This window comes from Oenanthe melanoleuca, chromosome 2 (genome assembly GCF_029582105.1).
Source record: "Oenanthe melanoleuca isolate GR-GAL-2019-014 chromosome 2, OMel1.0, whole genome shotgun sequence".
In the NCBI taxonomy this organism is placed as follows: domain Eukaryota; kingdom Metazoa; phylum Chordata; class Aves; order Passeriformes; family Muscicapidae; genus Oenanthe; species Oenanthe melanoleuca.
This window is the reverse complement of record NC_079335.1, coordinates 100361317-100381317: the sequence shown is the minus strand read 5'-3', so window position 1 is coordinate 100381317 and position 20001 is coordinate 100361317. Positions and strand designations below refer to the sequence as shown.

At 34.8% G+C, this 20001-nt stretch overlaps 1 protein-coding gene across 19 annotated transcripts in view; it reads left to right on the top strand.

The window, feature by feature from the left end:
• CLASP2 (cytoplasmic linker associated protein 2) overlaps positions 1–20001 on the top strand; it is a 150896-nt gene that overhangs the window by 104004 nt on the left and 26891 nt on the right. For 5 of the 19 annotated variants that reach the window (XM_056485333.1, XM_056485330.1, XM_056485337.1 and 2 more), the window contains 8 exons: positions 233–250; positions 2177–2278; positions 7299–7469; positions 8382–8489; positions 12071–12133; positions 12807–12913; positions 16649–16893; positions 17881–17944. In XM_056485333.1, coding sequence (XP_056341308.1) covers positions 233–250; positions 2177–2278; positions 7299–7469; positions 8382–8489; positions 12071–12133; positions 12807–12913; positions 16649–16893; positions 17881–17944 — 878 coding nt within the window. The remainder of the gene's footprint in view (positions 1–232; positions 251–2176; positions 2279–7298; positions 7470–8381; positions 8490–12070; positions 12134–12806; positions 12914–16648; positions 16894–17880; positions 17945–20001) is intronic. The other 14 variants (XM_056485336.1, XM_056485340.1, XM_056485349.1 and 11 more) reach the window with 6 other exon arrangements.

The following is a 20001-nucleotide window of genomic DNA, read 5'->3' as shown; positions in this document are numbered from 1 at the left end:
CTTCTTGTGGTTTGGCAGGCAGTGATGTGCATTGTGTTCTTGTAAATTGCTATCAGTGTAGTATGGATATTTTCTTGATAATTTTACTTCAGTTATGGAGTTGCAACATAAAAGCTTTAGTTCTCTTGACTTGATAAAATTTGTCAAGACTCCCAAGATTAATCTCAAAAAGAAATTTGAAAGACATAGTATTGTTTGGAATATCATGTATTTTATTATTTTTTCTGTTTAGGAACAGCTTCTGAAGATGGTAAGAAACTATTTTGTTAGACTAGCTAATATTTTCAGCTTCATATTTTCATTGATACAAATGAAGCTTTAAAAGTAGAACTTGCTGCTTCTTGGGCTTTGTGTGGAGGTTCATAACAGATATGGGCTTATGGACTAACATCTTATGCATCTAATACTTGGTTGTCATGTACTATTTTTAAAATTCTTTTGCTTTTATTTTAATTCTCAATTACTCATCTGCAGTCTTAAGTATCATTGCTTAACATTTATACTGTGAAAATATAGGGACTTTATAATTTTACATTTGTTTTTAAAGCAAATCTTGTCACAGAATATTTCATTAAATGTGTTCATGCTCTGGGAAGCAGGTGCTACTATTAGTCATTGAGACTTGGAAGCTAATTTTCTATCTGTTATTAACGTTTCAATGTGAATGGATGTCGAGACTCCAAATGAGTTAACAGTTCATTTAACTCAGATACACAAACTTATTTTACATTGTTGAAACTGAAACAGATTGCAGGTGATATTTTAACGTAGTATTGAAATAGTGGCACTCTGTATTCCTAGGTTTTGGGCCAAATTCTGAATGTAGTTACATGCCTTGCAGTCTCACAGCACTGGGAAAACATTGCCATTGCACGGGGATAACTAGTAGAGTTTGGACTAGTTAATCTAGCCATTCTTGTTAAGCGTGTTGTTTTCTAATAGTTTAGTGAATAACCTCCTTTATCCTGATTCTCTTCTTATAGACGCTCATCTATGGCTATTCCCTCTACTTGGATGAATAATATTAACTTGGTCGGTCTCCAAATTCTGCTGTGGAAAGAGCCTAAAGTGGCTAGAACTAAATAACAGTCTTTGGACCTAATTTTAGGTCAAATATTGACTCAGCATGCCTAGACAATATTTTAATTATGCTGTGTTTCAAACTGTTGAGCTTGTTGAGCTAGATCTACCCTATACTTTTGGGGAGCCGTTCTTGCAATTTAGAAGAATTATGCTTAGCATGAGTTTGGTTTTGATTTTATTTTTCTATTGTTTGAGAGGTTGGGTTAGGAAATTATAACACCAGTATTTTCTCTTATGAATGATCTTTCGGTTAGCTGTAATTCAGACGACTGGGGTCTTCCTTTCTTTTGTAATTTCTTTGTATCTGCTGGATGTTATGAGGAACATGGCTAGTGATGCAGAAAGTTTTGATCAAACCCAGGAGAATTTGTCATATGCCATTTGGCATTCTAGCGAAAAGTGGATCTCTTGTTTTATTTGAAGATAGTTTCATTTGTCTCTTGCTTGGCTTTGCTATATGTTGGGGAGAGTAGTATTTCTTCATAACGTGTTGCCACAAGAAGTTCTTAAGTGTATTTAATGTTTGCTCTAGATGGTTTGGGAAATCCTGTATAAGTCTGTATGACTGGGGCCAGGAAAACAGTAGAATCTTCAGTAATAAAAAACCTAGTATTTCGATTTCTAAAAAGAGGAATGAAGTTAGGAAGAAAGCTCAGAATCCTATTCTGTAGTTTTATGACAACATAAGTAGAATTACAGGCTCAGGTAATCATGAGAAGACTACCTGATACAGCAACATTAGTTGTTTGCATTGCATTGTATTGAGTAAACTCCCCCTTTTTTTAATGTAATCAACGTGTATATGTTGGAAGGAAGAAATAGCTAACCAGTCCAGCATGTTGTTATGTGTTGTAATATGCAAATTGTTTGCTGAAACATGTAGCATCAGAGGAGAAGTATTTTGCTTCCTCAGCTATTAAATTCCTCAAGATGTTCAAATTTCTACTAATTATCCCAACCGAATTTTCACCAATTGAGTTACATTGTGCTTCTTTCATACGCAGAAACTTAAAAAAATATTAGTAAATACTACTGATGCTCTGCTTCCTACCTGACTGTGAAAAACTGATTCAGTGCCATTTTTCTTTTCTAGGTCGTATACGATCAAAGCTTTCGGCGCCTTCTGTTGGTATTGGAAATTCTAAAACAGATTCCAGAGGACGGACTAGAACCAAAGTGGTGTCACAATCTCAGCGTATGTATTTTCTGTTGATCAGTTATATCTGATAAAGAGACAAAATGCTTAAGCATATATTCATTGACCAATGGCTACAGTCAAAGTTAATTTTTGAAAAAAAGCTACATACTGAGTTGTTGTTCTGTGCCTTAGGTTCATCATCGCCAGACCAAAATGAAGGTATTTTTTTTCAGTGTTTTGGGTCAGTGGTATTTGCATGCTTTTCTGATTCATGTTGTTTTTCTCTAGATAAAATATTAGGTTAGGTCTTAGTTTGCCAATTAAATTAGATAAAGTAGTAGGAAGTAAATCTATCCTTAAATTCCAATTATAACTTCTCAACATTCTTTTCCCCCCCTTTTCTGACTTCCCCAACATGAAAGGTCAGTAAACATGGACTAGTAATAGAGAAGAATGGGTAGGCTGAATGGTGTCTTTATTATTACCTGTGAGACCTAATTTTTCATTTTTAAAGAAGTCTTATTTTAGCCAGCAATACCCATTTTCACTTTAAGCTAGGCACTGCTGTAGCTCTTGGATATAAACTCTTTTTTTTTTTTTTGTATTACAGCTCTTGCCTGTATTTTTCAAAGAAGTGTTAATAATCCCTCCCTTTACAATCAGTTACTTAGTTTGTGTTGAGTCAAATTTAAAACAAGCAATTTAATGTGTCAGCTAATCCACAGTAATTTTCTGTGTGTTTAGTAACCAGAGCAGATGCAACATTTTCAATGTAGCCAAGCACTCCAGTCTTTAATTAAAAAGACCTGACTACCTCACACTCTTTGGCACTGGCTGACCTACAGCAATTCGTCTGCACATCTGATGTCTCCAACAGACATTTTTCAACTAAGCTCTGTAGCATTTTCAGATTCTTATCTTTGTCTAATTACGTGAAATGCAGCTAAACGAATGAAAGGAAGACAAATGCACAATAAAATTAAAATTAACTTCCCATTTGTATAAACGGTCAGATCTAATGTTCTAAACCAGTAAATTTCACCATGTTTAAAATTTTCAATACAGTTATTTTGCTATCACTGACCATATCCACTTTTTTAATAAAACCCTTTAATAATGTTTTTAATGGCAGAAGCATTTGTCTTCATTGCCGTGACTGCATCTATCAAATAGAAGGATTTCAGAAGTTTAGAAACCAAGTAGTAGTTGTTTTTCTCCTGTTAGAGTACTTCCAACTCAGTTTTGCATAATTTCATTTGCCAACAAGTACAATTGGATCAAACCTGATCCGGTGTTTGCAGGTTTTCAGAAATAAAGCTTTCAAACAATGTGAACAGATACATGTAGCATACTGAAATTCAGTAGAAGTTCCCATAAGTGCTCTAATCCCAGAAGTATTTGTGAAATGAGAGCCTGAAAATTAGTAGTTATTGACTGGGACAAAAGTTCTCTACAGCTTGTTTTACAGATGGCTGCACTATACCTTAAGCAAAGAATATGTGAATAATTTAAGAGGGAGGGAAGGTAAAGTTCCTTCTAATCCCTTTTCCCCTCTATGAAAAGCTATAAGCAGTAACAATTTTTTCATTAGTATTACGAAAGTTTGGAATTAAGCTTTTTGAAAATACTTTTGTTTTGGTAAATTCTTAAAAAGTGAAGGTGTTTGATAAATGTCTGGGGAAGGAGTAAATTTAGGTAGCAGTATAATACTTTAGTGATTATCACTGTCATATGACATTAAATAGCTGTATATCCAGAGCAGCAAAATTAAGCCTTTACAATTTTTTACTAATAATGACAGGGTTTTTTTTTTCATTTTTACACAGCATTAATGTCTAAAGAGATAAATTGATATTGAGATAACTAGATCTGACTACATATGATGATGTATGAAAACTAAATGCGTGAATGCATCCTTACAGCCTTTTATTACTACTTCTATTCAGAACTGATTGCTTCAAATAGCTCATTATAACCTGTCAGTGGGGGAGAACAAGAATTCTGAGATGTTCTAAGGAAGATAAACAGGGCAAATACAAATGGACAGGTGAAGGAGAATTCTCAGGCACTGTATGCCAGCTAATTGGGTGATGCTTCTTTATGTGACTGAAAATTTTCACAGCATTGTGTGAAGCGTGATGCTTAATGTTTCCATGAAGGGGATTGTTTTAGTTCCCCAGCTTATATAATGAGAGAATAGCTTCATATTAGATCTAAGCTCTTACGTTTTTTAAAAAAAACACTGTAGCACAAATGCTTTTGTTAATTTTTGGGTTACAGCTATCTTTTGTTCAAAAATCATTTTATGAAAGACTTGCAAATTTGAATGTTTTTACAAAAAAAAAAAAATTTTAGGGTTTCAAAAGCCCTTTTCTATTTTTAAACTAATGTAAAGTAAATGTCTCATTATTTTATTCTTAGCTATGGGAAAAAAATGCTTACATTTTTTTCCTCTTCTTTCCAGTTTGGTTGTTAGATAATTCAACAGGGTCTATTAAAATTGCATTACAGTTGACATTCAGAGAATTTCTGAACAGAAACAAATTTTTCCTTTTATACTCAAGATTACTTTTAAAGAGGAAAATGAAAAATTATGTGCAAGTCTTTTCAGTTGTGCCATTGTGAATTTGGTTTTTTTGTTTTGGTCATCCACCGCACCTGCAGCTCAGTTTCTTTACTGTTGTGTCTCAAAAAACAAAGTTTTGATCTTGTGTGTAATTTTTGTTCAACTGTTGAACTTCTTGAACCTTTTTGGCAATGTTATATTCTTTTCAAGTAATATGCAGGCTACAGTTTCATGCTTAATTGAAATTTAATTCTTCAGCATTGAGTTGTTGATTAGAAAGCTGAAGAATTGTAATTTGCTTGTGCAGCTTTTCTTCATCTGCTTCGTACATAGCATCTGAGTTTAATTCTTCAGTTGTTGAAGCTACTTAATAGCACTGCTTTAGCATAACCCCCTTGTGGCTTTTTTTCCTGTGTGAAATGACTAAAGCTTTCTTATTTCCATTTGCCACTCATTTTTTTAATCTGCTCTGCTCCCTCCCTCTTCATGGATTATAAATCCCTACCCTTATCCTGCCTTTACACTTGTTCAGGATCACAGTCTGCTAACCCCATTGGTGGTAAGAGTCTACAGAGTTCATGTACATATCATTGTTTGATCACATGTTTGACATACCTCATTTAAGGACCCTATTCAGCAGAAATTCTGGCTGGCTTTTTTCCATATGCTGCGCACAGCTTAATTGGGTGTAATCCTTATGTAGAAAGCAGGAGAGATGGGAAGGGTTTGAAATAGTGCCTTAGTAATCTTTCTTTCATCATTCAGCTCACTTAGATCTGCTGGTACTGGTGATACTGACAAGAGTATGCTTGTACTATTACTAGGATAGTATTTTGAGGCTTTTTAGCTGCATTCAGTTAATTTACACTGCAGTGGTGCACATTGTAGGTCAGATTATAGAAAGATTAAACAAAGCATTAGAACAAGAGGTTGCATTTCTTCCGAATATTCTGAGTAAAAAGTTTTTTCAGATTTCTGACTTACTGAAGAAAATGTACAAGTCTGCAGCACTTTCTGAAAGTTAAACTTTCTGCAATATTTTTATTGTTTTAAAGAGATACAAAACAGGCAGAGATCTTGGTAATACAGATCTAAGTTGAAATACCCTGGTATGACAAAACCCTTAATTTTTGCACATCACAGCAGTTTTATAGGTTTCTTTATTCTTCTTTTGCTATAGAAGTTGTATTTGTGTTTTGGTTTTGTTTTTTTTTCTGGCACTGTATAATACTTTGTTTATCATTTCTGCTGAATAGGTCTCCATAGTTTGGAAAAGTGATATTGCTAAGTAATCATTTGAAGTTTGAATTCAAACAATGAATCTGAAAGTATATGCATGGTACATTTTTTTAGATTTCTCTCTTCCACCCAGCATATATTTTATTTTGTTTCTTTTCTCATACAGTCAAGCTTTAGTCAACTTGTATCTTTTTTTCAATGTGCCTCATAAGAGGTAACCCATGAAATTCACTTGAAAAGTTGCATGTTGTCTGTAAATCTGATAGCATCACTGTGGTCATACAGTTACCTGATTGTATTTTAAAGATTAATGACAGGTTCAAATATGTATGTAATTAGTCTGATTGAAATTCTGTTTTGCTTTTTATTTGGTCATATTTCTTGAATTCTTCAGCTGAAAACAGTGTATTAAATCAGCTGGTGATATAAATCAGTTGCAGCTATGGAAGAATGAATTCTTCGCTAAGAACTTAGAACTTAAATGTTCTGTAACTGGAGTATCAAAATTAAAGATAAGTGGCCAGAGTTTCTGGTAGTGATACAGCACTTTGAACGTACTTTGTAATATACAGTTTTAATTAACAGAAATTTAAGACACTTAAATATATCTTAATCAGTTTTTTAGCTTGCTTAAAACTAATTGAATATTTTCTGTAATCTGTGAGGTAACCTCCACAGAAATGTACATGAGTACTTTAATTGTTTTCAGTCACATTTTATTTAATGTCAAAATAGTGCTTGAAGACCCCATGCTTTAAAAGCAAGGGAGAAGAGTCTAAATGTTAGGGAAATTACATTATTTCATTATAAGATTGGTAGTATTGGAAGAGGTGGGATAATTATGAAATCCTAGTTCGAAGTTGCTCCCTTTAGCTTTCTAACAGGTTTGTTCATTTGTTTTTCTTTATTAATAGAGAATGTGATAAGTGAGACCATATAGCTTAAAAAAAACCAAACACAGCAGCCTTCATTTTAGGGACCATGGAACTCTTGACAAAGTCCACAAATAATAATTGTGGTTTCTTGAGCTTATATAGTGGTAAATACCATGTCAAGTGCTTCCTTGCATCGATAATTTTAACTACCTTGTATGCAGTTCGGTAAGAACTCAGACCAAGGCATTCTATTTCATGTTTTTACCTTTTAAGTTTTTCCTGATCATTTCAATCTACCACCACCTTCCTACTAATTTAGGGTATTACTTTCTTTTTTTGCCGTGATTATTTGTCCACCATGCTGTTACTAATATTTATTCATTCATTCTGTCTTCAGCTGGCAGTAGATCTGGATCTCCTGGAAGAGTTCTGACAACAACCACACTCTCTACTATGAACACAGGAGTTCAGAGAGTGTTGGTGAATCCTGCAGCTGCACAAAAACGAAGCAAAATCCCACGAAGTCAAGGATGCAGTAGAGAAGCTAGTCCTTCTAGGTTGTCAGTAGGTAAGACTCACCAAATAACTCTTGGTTTCTTTATAGCCCTTTTTATTTAATTGCTGGATATCTACAGCTGGTATTTAGTTATAGATGGATAAAAAAATAGAATATATCGTTGAATGTAGCTGTTTTCTGAGACTAGTTTTTGATATATAAGACAGTTTTAAACTGAAGCTAAAATTTGAGGTTTTTCTTAACAGAATGTTGTAGTTGTTCTTTTCCTCACCTGACTTTCTTCCTTCTCTTTTTTCACTTCATGCTAAAAATACCCATATCCTTTGAATGAAAGTGTGATACCATTTTGAAAATATTTCTTCATTACTTCATGTCTTCTGTGTGTGTGCTCACATGAGTAAATGCTATGATGCTAAAATGAGAATTACATGTCTTCAGCCTCACAGTGTAATTTAATTACACTGTATTGCAAACAGTGTTACTGAAAAACATCTGTTGATTTTTAATGGTATTGATGCTATTCTTCCTTTGAATTTTTTATTTTTATCTTAGCTGCATTATTTTTTTATTTTCCATCTTTAGAAAGCTGTGTGGTTTTCCATTAGTGCTACTGTTGAATAACCTGATTTTGAGCACAAATTCTGAAACATTACTCAGTGTTGCTTGTTGTTTCTCAATCTTTTTCAAAGGGTCTTTTAACCATTCTGTAAAGAGTTGGTAAATTTCTGTTTTAAGCTGTGCAAAGAAATCATTTCATTGAACTGGCTACACTTAGACTAATCCAGCACAATCAAGAAAGTCTGTAAAAAAGGTTATGACTTAAAAAGCGACATAATCATCAATGTCTTTTCTTAGAAATGCATCTTTGGTCTTACTACAAAACAGAATTGCATTAAAACTGCAACTTTTCTTATGTCTTCTCCCTTCTGTGCCGCTGTTTGTCTGCACCCTGAATCATACTAGCACGAGGCAGCCGCATTCCTCGGCCTAGTGTGAGTCAGGGCTGCAGCAGGGAGGCCAGCCGTGAAAGTAGCAGGGACACGAGCCCTGTCCGCTCTTTCCCGCCCCTTGGTAAGTACTCGGAGCCCGTGTCGTGCATGGCTGTCCCTGCCCTTCATTATGTGCAGCTAACGAATCTGTGCCTCTTCCTTCCATTTAGCTTGTAGCTGGCCACTGTGTTCTCCCTTCCTTTGGCTCTTCCCCCACTTACCCCTTTGGAGAATTGACCAGTGTGTGAATGGGCTGCACACGGGAAAAATACAGGCTTTGCTAGACTTAGTGTGGAATACCAAGTCTAGAGAGGTGTGTGATGCACAGTGTCTAGATGCTAGTTTGAACAGGTACTCCTTTTTGAAATGACATGTTTCGCTTTTCAGTGCAGCACTCATTGCTTGGGTACTTGAGTGCAGGGTCAGCTCCTGCTCAAAATTTTCTACCTAGTCAATGAATTATTTTAGTGCATAAAGAGAAAATAAACTTAATTATGTCCCCTTAACTAAATGGTCGGCAGTTTATTGGTCTGACAGAAATTGCAAGGTTTTGCAAGATTATCAGTCTCTTTCTGAGATGTCAATGAGGCCTAAGAATATTAGTTTCTAATTATCTTAACATGTTGGTTAAGGATTAGGAATGTTTTTGTCTCCATGTATCCTTCAAGGTGACTACAAAGTTGACAGTTAATTTTGCTGAAAGTGCTTTTACATACTGGGTTTGTGGATTGAGTTGGTTTTTTTGCTTGTTTAGTAACCAAACTTTCTGTGCAATTGAATCTGAAACAGATCTCTTTTTGGTGTTATTCTTGTCTGAAATAGTCTTCAGTGTGTATCCTTCTTACTTGGCTTGTTCGGTGTAGCCTATAGTTAAGGACTTTATAATACTAGCTGTTAAACATAGTCTGAAAATAGTAAATCTCTGGTTTCTATCTCAAGTTGAGGTATCCAACCGTACTAGTTAGCCCTGGACATATGTTGTGGTCTGTTAGGGCTTCCTGCCAGCCATGATTTTATTGGGAGAGTACAGATTAATTGAATGAAAGCTGTTTCAGTAACTAATGCTGCCCAGATGCTGTTTAATTGGGAAGTGATACTAAAAGTAGATGTTATGCAGAATTCATTAAGAAATCTGTATCTTTTTTTCTAAAGCACAGCTGGAAGATTGTGTTTAAGTACACATGTACCTTCTGTTCTTTTAAAAACAAGGGTATTTTGCAGAATTCTTTGTGCTTCTTTTGCTGCCTTATAGCTTAATTTGAATTGCACACAGGCAAGATCAGATTTACATTTTGTAATTGGTTGAATGCTTGCTATCTTAAGAAGTCTGTTTTAGGCAATACCATGAGATGTGTTGCTGGGATAGATGCCACTAGAGGTTTTATTCATATTTAGGTAGTTCAGTTTTATAATTCAGATATCAAAACAAGTACCTATACTGGTGGAATTGTCTTAGCACAGAAATGCAAAGTAACGTGTAGGAATCCAGCGCTGGTTTAAAAAAAAAGGAAACTATACTGGGAATAAATGAAGATTCCTTTTAGAATTACTTTTTATTTGAATGATATAAAATGTCATTCAGTGTTTCGTTGGTACAAGTGGAAGATGAAATAAGGTAAATTCAGCTCTGTGTAGAGCTAGAGGCAGTTTGACATGGAGGTGAAAAGGGTAATGTAATTTGTATTGACTCTCAGTTTTGCTTATGAACACGAAATAAAATGGATTTTATCCCCCTTTAGGGTATAAAATTACCTAAATGTTACATAATTGCTTCAATAGTATACATTGGTCTGAAGTGTTTATGTAATCTCACATCTCAGTACAATGTTATAAACTGGGAGATAAGAGCCATTAATTTACTTTTGTTAAATACAGTCAGTATTAGATATCAGGACAGTGTAAGGTCCATTTAAAGTCTTATTTTGATTCATCCTTTAAAAAAATGCAGCTGCAAAAGAAAATACTTGACAATTTCTGCAATTTGAGGGGTACAAAGAATATTCTTAAAATGTGTTTTGGAATCAGGTATATTTCACCCAATACATAGTGATTTTTTTCACTGTCTTAAAAACTTGTCCAGCATATTTCAAATGTATGTAGGGGCAGGAGTCATTTCATGTTTTTTGCCTAAAGTTTGTATTTTTAGTTTTCAGTTGAACCTTTAATTTTGAGGGCTCATTGATGGAAAGTAAGGGCAGGGTTTATCCAATTAATGCTTGTATTTAAAGAGCGGTCAGCTGTAATGTCTGTGTTGTGACATCCTCAGTCCTGTCTCTTTTTCCATGCTGAGACACACTAAACAAAGAACCAAGTATTCCATGAAGCATTAATTCTAGACTAAAATGCTCTGGCCAAACGTCTTCATGTTGGATTAGTTAGAAATAAAGTGTATCCATGTACCTTATGTAAGGAGTGGAGAATTTAATGTAGAAAGACATAGTGTTGTTTCTGGAGTTTACAGGACTTTGGATCATTGTAGAAGTCCATTCAGGTTAAAAGATCCTTCCCAAAATGTTGTTTGGTCCATGTCACCATTACTTGATTCAAATCAGACTCTTGAATGGTCTTTGTTAATTAGAGAAAAGGATGATTAATTTGATTTGGTTTCTTTATATGCTACTTTATATATCCAGGAGTAAAATATTTGCATTTACAGTTATTTATTAAATCATAAGATTTTATCTGGAGGTTTTGCCACTATGAGTGGACATTTGGGTTCAAGTTTAACTTGTCATTTATGTGATGATAAAATTCTAACTTTAAGTGAACTGAAGAAAAAAGTTGAATTGTTTAAATACACATTTGATATAAACATTTCTTGTTTTAAGAAAGAATATACTAAATGGTGGGTGAGTTTCTTCAGAATCACTAAAAACCAATTTTGTACAAGTGCCATAAGAAGTAGGGTACTCAGTTTTATTTAGAAATCCTTAAGGATCTTCAGTTTCCACTTTCCATAACTTCAAAGAATCTTTATAAGTTGTAGTAACTAACAATTTCAATTCAGTTTCAATTTCACATTTTATTTATTTAAATAAAATAGTAATTATGTGAATTATTAATTTAATTGGCTGGCTTATGTTAAACTTTTAATTACAATTGGATAATTTTAACTTTCATTTACACAGAGGCGAGTTTTTACTAAGGTTGAGTGCCTGCAACGTAGGCAAGAATTCAAGTGTGTACAGATTGTCAGCGGCCAGCAGAGTGGGTTTGTGCAGGAGGCACTTTTTGCAGATAATGTTTGATATGTGAGCTCTGGCTCTGACTCGAGCGCACAGAATTTAGTTAAGTCCACAATGCACAATGTCAGTGCACTGCTAACCTTTTAGGTATTTTAATGATTCTGTTTGTGTGTGAGTATGTGCATGTGTGTCTGTGCACCGTTTCTTCTTTGAATTTAAACATACTTGCTTTTACCCTGCTCTGAATCTTGTAAATTAAAAAAAATTATGCATGAAATGTACAGTGTACACAAACCTGTATAATCATATTTGGTATAATCAAGGAACTTCTCTGAAGATTTTTACTTCTCTTTAATATTCAGTTTCTTGTGCTTAAGCTGCATCTTTTTGATAAATATTCTCTTGTTCATCTGAGCGGCTATTGCAGCACTTCGATTCCATGGTCATAGATAGGGTTTATTTAATCCTGTTATTGCAGCTTCCAGACATCACTCCAGATCTACTGGTGCCCTCTACGCTCCTGATGCTTATGGGGCCACAGGTGAAGGATGAGTACCCTTTGCTGTCATCTGTGCAGTCATCCTGGATGTTTTTTTTATTTCTCCACCCACTTGGTTATTCTCATAGCTCAGTTTTAGAAAGCATTATTTATATTAATTTGAGTTTTGTGGTTTTAATAATCCAGATAGATGTGTTTATGTTGCTAGATTTTGTCTCCACCCTCATCCCCAATGTTAATCCTTTTTCCCTTAACATTTTTTTACTTGCAGAAGAACTTTTTTTAGTTTTCCATTTTTTAGTGTTTGTAGAGCACTCTTTATGCATGTAGTTTTCTAATCAACAGTCTCAATAGCCATCCTGTTGTATTTGTTTTCTTTCTAAATGAAAACAAAAACCCAAAATGAAGAAGACCTTAATCTCTTAATAAAGCAAAACTTCTTTCAAATAAAACCATTGTTTTATAGGGGTTTTTCCATGTGATGTTGAAACAGAATGTTTGTAGGTGACTGGCGTTTTACTTGAATTTTTACTTTTGTATGTACCACTAAACACTTCAGAAGAAGTAAATGGTTATTTTATCCACTACATAATTTATTAAAAATGTTAAGCAAATGTTTTTCTTCTGCTTGGGTTTTTATAAGTGAGTGTGGTATTTGCATCCCAGCTTTCTATTCTGATTGAATTCTTTGCATTTATTTTTGTTGTTGCAACAGGTACTGGCTTTGGAATTAGTCAGTCGAGTAGGTTGTCGTCATCAGTCAGTGCTATGCGAGTTCTGAACACAGGTTCTGACGTGGAAGAGGCAGTAGCAGATGCTTTGGTAAGAATCTCTCACTTACCTTGAGTAGGTTACAGGCTCTTTAAGTGTTTGGTTCCTGTACATTAAGCATGCAGAAGAACTTGTCATTTATTGTATTATTGGCTTCTTCGGGGGAAAAAAAAAGTATTGGAATTTTCATTCCCTACAGAAGTTTTAACTTTTGAGAAGCGTGCTTTTTTCATGGCAGACAGGAAACAGTCTTGGACTGTTGTGTTGGAGTGGCCCAAGGAGCCACTTGGAGCAGGTAGAACTAACCAGCAGCTTCTCACAACGGCCAGAAAACCTCAGGATAGGTTGAAGACTTCTTAGAGCTGGGAATGATGACAGCTAAAGCCCTCTGCTTCCCTCAAGCCTGAGTGCCATTTAAAGTTTTTCTATCTGACAGCAGGTGAGATTGATGCTGAAGAGAGAAAACAATGGCTGGGCAGCCAAGCCCCACACAGCCATTCTCTCTCTCCCCCACCGCTGGTGTCAGAGAGAGAATCAGGAGGGTAAAAGCCAGAAAATTTGTGGGTTGAGATAAAGACAAAGGTTAATATGGAAAGCAAAATCCATGCACCCAGGCAGGGCCAAACAAGGAATTGATTCAGTACTTCCCATGGGCAGGCCATCTCAAGCAAAGCAGGGCCCCATTGCGTGTAACAGTGACTTGAGAAAACAAATGCCATCACTCCCAACTTCCCCCTCCTCCTCCTCCTTCCCCCCACTTTATAGACTGAGCATGATGTCACATGGTTTGCAGTGTCCCTTTGGTCAGTTTGGGTCACCTGTCCTGGCTGTGTCTCCTCCCATTCTCCCATTCACCCCAAGCTTCCTGGGCAGCTTGGCAGTAGGAAAAGCAGAAAAGGTCTCTGCTCTGTGTGAGCCCAGCTCAGCAAAAACTAAACCTCTCTATATTATCAACCCTCTGTTCCACACAAATCCAAAACACAGCCCCACACCAGCCACTGTGAAGAAAACTAACTCTAGCCAAGCCAAAACTAGCACAGCAGGTAGCATCTCATAAGCTTAGTTTTTGTTTTCAAAATGTGGCACAAAGTTAAAACTGGTTATGCCATTCTTACTTAAGCTACACTGTTCTTTAAAAGGATAGTTTGGCTCTTCTGCCTTCCTGCCCCGTAAGTCAAACTGAACACATTTTGCTATTCTGATGTGTGCGTCAGCAAGCTGAAATTTAAAATACTGATGCTATAAATCAGAGACATTTATATCAATTATTGTATACTATTTGCATATCATTAAATACTTGTAAGTACCTGGTTTTTTGTTAACAGAATGCTTTAAAGAAATGTTATTTCTCTGGTTTAAAAAAAACTATTATTTTGAAAGTTAGTAAAAAACTACGAATTAGACTCTAAATTATAATCAGGTATAACTGAATAGAGAGAAACAAAATATGAAGAACTCTGTCATATTATTAGTATGACTGTTTATTGATTTCTTGGTTAATACTTTTTTCTTGATGTATTAGTTTAATATTTGTGTGCCTTCATTGGCATAGAGATCAGAATATTGAGGTCATGGTGAAGTTGAGTGCATTTTCCCCTTTTTCTTATTACAAACTTGCAGAAAGTTTTCAGCATTAATGCTGAATGCTGCTTTGTAAACTGGAAGTCAGTCTGAATTTTGGAATAGGGAACAATAGAAAATCCATGCAATATGAAAACTTTCTGGCTATAACTGTGAAGCCTGTGCTATAGTCCTCTCCACACAGGTACATTATAAAGAGTATCTTTAGTACTTTCAGAAGCCTCCTAGTTTTAAAATTTGCTGGGCAAATTATGTAGTAAGAATAGAAATTGAGGAGAAAGTCATGTTTCCAATGACTGCTCTTGAGGCTTGAATGTGTCTGCTTTGTTGAAGCAATAAAGCTTCTTCGGAGAAAACTGTTTTGCATAACCTGGATCCAAAATATCACAATCCTGCTAGAAATGTTAGAGGAAAATCAGTTTGTATATTTTTATTAGAGTCTGACATTACAAAGAAGGATCAAGAACTGCAGCATTTTATTACTGTAGTACTTGTATGCCTGGTTCCTTGTCATGCTCTAGATGGTACAGATTGTCCTATACAAATGACTCCATGTAGATGGAAATCTGGTAATAAACACCCTTAGTGTTTTATCATAGACTGAAGATTCACACTCATAATGGTATTTTTAAAAGGTAGAATGTAGAATTCTGACATATGTAATATAAATATAAAAATAAAAATATTCAAGATTATGTATTAGTCTTTTTCATTTTATGAAAAATACTTCACCAGTTTTAGTGATGCTAAAGCCAAAGAGGTGTTAGTCTTCTGCCTAAGATCTGTTTTGAATATTGCTGTGTACAATGCAGCAATAATGTAAATCTTTCCATATTTTTATGTCATTTACTTTAATACCATCCTTGGCATTTTTCATTCATTGAAAAATCTTTTTTTTCCTTATGGTGTCTATTTTCCAAAAGACTTAACATCTCTGTGGTTTTTCCCTTCAGTTGTTCTCTTACATATGTATGTATGCTTGTTCTGTTGTCAATAAGCCTGCTTGTTAGCTGTTGTATTGATTAGTTTGTGATTAGTATTGTGATGTTAAAAATGAGAATCCTGTGCAAATGGCAGTGGTAGTTTCAGGGGAATACAATCACTTACAGTACTGCTTCTCTGCGTATGTAATGAAACTGAGTTTTTAAATTTTAACTTCAGCTCCAAAGTTTGAATGGCAAGAGCTGTTTTGCATAGGTGTGTGGTTTTATTCAATTTAAGGATAAATAGGGCTTTTTTTACCCCTCTGATCTTTGGTATGTGGTGTTTTGTTGGCTTGTTTTTTATTTTAGGGGATTTGGGATTTTGCATTATGTAATCAGTTTTTTTGTAGAACATTGACTGTAATTGTTACAATGACAAAATTTAGATATTAAAGTTAAATAGTTCAAATCAAGGTTTTGTACTTAAGTAACAACTGACTGCATGTGTGAAGTTAATGTGTTCATGCTCAAATATTAGTGCATAAGACACAAAGATTTTGACAGAGAAGTCTTTGTGACCAACCTGCCCGTGGTATGCAATATTTTCCTGGAAACTGAAGCTTAGCAAATTACTTCTTGACAATGTTTGATATGCTAATCAGACAAAGAGAGCTAAGAACAAAATTTACAGTAAGATTATATGTTGTCCAGTGGCAGGGAGTTTATTACTCACAGTGCTGCTATGCCTTACCTTCCTGTTCTCAATTTCTGTTTCTTTTCAATAATTTACTGCTAACAGCTCTTAGGAGACATACGGACTAAGGTATAGAAACTATTTTTCTTCTTTGATAGTTTAATATTTTGCTCTTAATATATTTGATACAAAATGAGTGAAAATGTCAAATTCTGTGTAGACTCTGATTCTTAAATTCTGTAACATATCTAAAGCTGAGAAGTGAAATAACTAACTTGCAAGTCTTTTGTCACCCTATTATGCAATTTTACGGGTTCTTGAAAGAAGACCTAAAGCTAAACATTTCATCAAATGTATGTCTTCTGTGCATTTGCTTTGGGTTTATTTTTGGAATACTATGTAAGCCATACTTCAAAATATTTTCATTAACTTGGTTTTACCTACTGAATGGTTGGAGACATTTGTCACTGCAGGGAATAGGGGGTCACACCAGTTATTTATTTAAATTGTTGGTCTTTTGACACATTGTGGGTATTTTTGTTACCCATTTGAGAATCAATGCTGATCTGGGATGTCTCTGTACAATAGAAGAAGCCTGTGCGAAGAAGATATGAATCATATGGGATGTACTCAGATGATGATGCCAACAGTGATGCATCAAGTGCCTGTTCGGAAAGGTCCTATAGCTCCAGGAACGGGAGCATACCAACATACATGAGACAGACAGAAGACGTGGCTGAAGTCCTGAACCGCTGTGCCAGCACCAACTGGTCAGAGAGGAAAGAAGGCCTTCTAGGCCTTCAGAACTTACTAAAGAACCAGAGAACTCTAAGGTAGGATGACATCTTAATAGGAGAAACATCTTGTTTCTGTGTTGTTGGGGGCCAGGGAGAGAGGGAGGGCAGGGTGTGTCTTTGAGAGTAAGATGGAGGAAGCAAGGAAGCTTTTCTCACTTCTGGCTACTAGAGTGTATTCATATACTAGTGGATGTAGGTAATTAAAAATTGAAAATTCTTGCGATACAGAAAGTTCATAAGATGCTTCCATCTGCTATTGATGGAAGACCTTTTTTTATTTATTATTATAATTTTGGGGTATTTATTCAGAAGAAATTTTTTACTACTTGTGGAGGGAACAGAAACTCTAATTAGGCCTCCTTGGAGAGAAATTCCTTAGATAAGAATTGCTTAGCTAGAGTAAACTAATCAAAGAAATATTCCCATTACTAAGCCTCCCAATTAATTTCCCTGTAGAATTATTGGTAAATTTCCTAAAAACTCCTAGCTATTGGTTCCTTTTCCAAGCTACTCAAACCATATAGAAATCCCTGTTTAAACCCAGTCCAGCGGACTGTAGCTGTACGTGGACCCTTTGCAGGACAATAAATGCCTGTGGAACCCCACATGGCTCGTCTTGGTCTCTTCTCTGTGCAGCAGCCAAGCTGGGCCAGCCCAAAACGCCAGGAGAAGATTCCTTGCAGAACTTTTTATCTGGGCACATCGTGGCAGCCAGGGGTGTGACCCCCTAAGACCTCAAACAGCTACAACTACTTGCTACTAAGAATACCTTTTTCAGTATCTGCTCTGTTACAAAAATATGGTGTAATATATGAGGCAGTTTAAAGAGACATTTATAAGTTCAAAGTCTCATTTTAATGAAAGCTATTACATTTTTACCCATGTCTGGAACAAAACAGTTTCCTCTACTTAATTTACTAGATTATTTGATTCAGTAGTTACTCTTGATTTCACTTATTGCTCTGCATTAGTGTTCTAGCAGAATTAGCAAGGGAATTGACTAACATATTGTTGTTTTAACAGTCGTGTTGAGTTGAAAAGATTATGTGAGATCTTCACAAGAATGTTTGCTGATCCTCACAGTAAGGTATGTGTTAGTTTTTCTTATTTTCAGTCTGAAAACAAAAATTCAAAGAAAGGCAGTTACAGTAAATTATAAGTGATATTTACATATGTAAAATTTCCTGAGCAAAAGTAGTTTATGGTATCATATTTCAATTAATTTAATTTGGGGTTTTGAACAAGGTAATTTTTCCCCTTTTTCTGCAGATTCATGGAAATAAAGTGAAGGTTAATGTCATATAAAATGCATTGAAGTAGTTCAGCGGTTCTTGCTCAAGATCTGTTTTTAAGTTTTTAAGAAGCTATTGTTTACAGAGACCACTTTAGCACAGATATATATTTTCTCTCAATTAGAAAAAAAGGCTCTGCAGTAATTTAAGTTATAAGTAAAGTTGTCTGAGTAAATCATACATAATCAGATAAATTATGCCAAATGTGTACTTATTTATTTTCCAAGACATTTTGTATTATCATAGCCTATAAAGTCTTACCTGAATTTCATAGATAAGGCTGGCAGTTGAGATTGGTGAATAAATTTTACATCATTTTTTTGATATTCCATAAGGAGACTATACTTTGGTATAAACGAAAATGTGACTTTTTTCAGTTTTACTTAGGTAAAGACTCAGTATGGATGACAGAACAAGGAAAACAATGGTTCTGTTTTCTAAGACTGTTAACATCTTTTTAAGTGAGTTACTTTGCATGATAGTATTTTTACAGTTTTGGTGGGAGGTAGTTTACTAGTGCAGCTTGATTAAATGTCACAATTTCTCGTAGCAGAAGGAAATCAGGTAAGTAAGGGGCCTAATGAATGTAATAATAAAAGAAACCCCATAAATTTATATTTTATTTAACTACAGGCTTGCTTGGAAGAAGTGGTACCTTCTATGTTGAATATAACATGTCGCACTTTGTGTCTGTATTTCAGAATTGATAAAATTATAAAGATGAATTCATAACAGGATATTATTTCAGAAGTATTGAATTCTCCAGAAGAATCCTGAAAAGCTGCTTTGATTATGCCATACATTTTACGTATTTTTAGGTCTTCCTTATTGCTGCAATGGGAAATTAAATTCAAAGTGATGAGAGGTCTTGGCAGGTTAATTTAGTGTTCATCTGTCCTCTCTATTTGTCCTGTTGGAAAAAGTGACTTAGCTGCTATATTTTGGAAATAATTAGCATTGCAGACAGCAACATGGTATTAAAGTTGATCGCATACTGCAGAAATCCAGAAGAAAAGACTAAACCAAGCAGTTACAAGGAATAAAGTATTAAATCAAAAGAAAAGTCAAAGCAGAGGAAAGAATATTAAATATTGAAATATTTCTGGGATATTTACTTTTTAAATTAAGTTATGACCAAATTGATAATAGCAGCTTGGTTTAATTGTGCCTTTTCTGTGGTAATTAATATTGCAGCAATGCGTATGTCAGAGCTACTGTGGAGATTTTTGTGTAGCATGGGAGCCAGGGAAGGAAAAATTAAATGTTCCAAACTTCAGTTGTATGTGTCAAAAGATCATTTTACCTTTTATTTAAGCCTTTAAAAATGTTACATTTACTTGTTCTTGCTGATTGGTCTGTTTACTGACCACTATGATATGAAATAGTGTGGCTTCAAGTTTGAAAATTGGGCCTGTGTTGTTACCTGTTGGTTCAGCTGTTCCAGTCACTGAAGCCTTCCCTGCTTTTTGGTGTTGCAAAACTATTAATAGTTGTCACTATGTTATCAGGATATAACATATCATGAGCTTTTTTTTTAATCACACACATATGTGTACATAAATCTCATCTTAGACTCTACTCAAGTGTCTGTAGGAATTATTCTGTCATCACTTTTGTGGGGTTTTGTAAGTTTTATTTTAGTTTGATATCTGGATGGAGGGAGTTACATCGGAGAGTAATAATATTTGGAGGAGAAAATGGGAGAATGACTTAAAGCACTTGCTAAATGCTAATTTTAAAAATACATCGGGTATCCCAATAAAATTACTTAAATTTGTCATAGAAGTTTTGAAGTACCTTTTTTGTTTTATTTTGGTTTATATTCCTTACAGGAACTTTGTATTGATGGCCA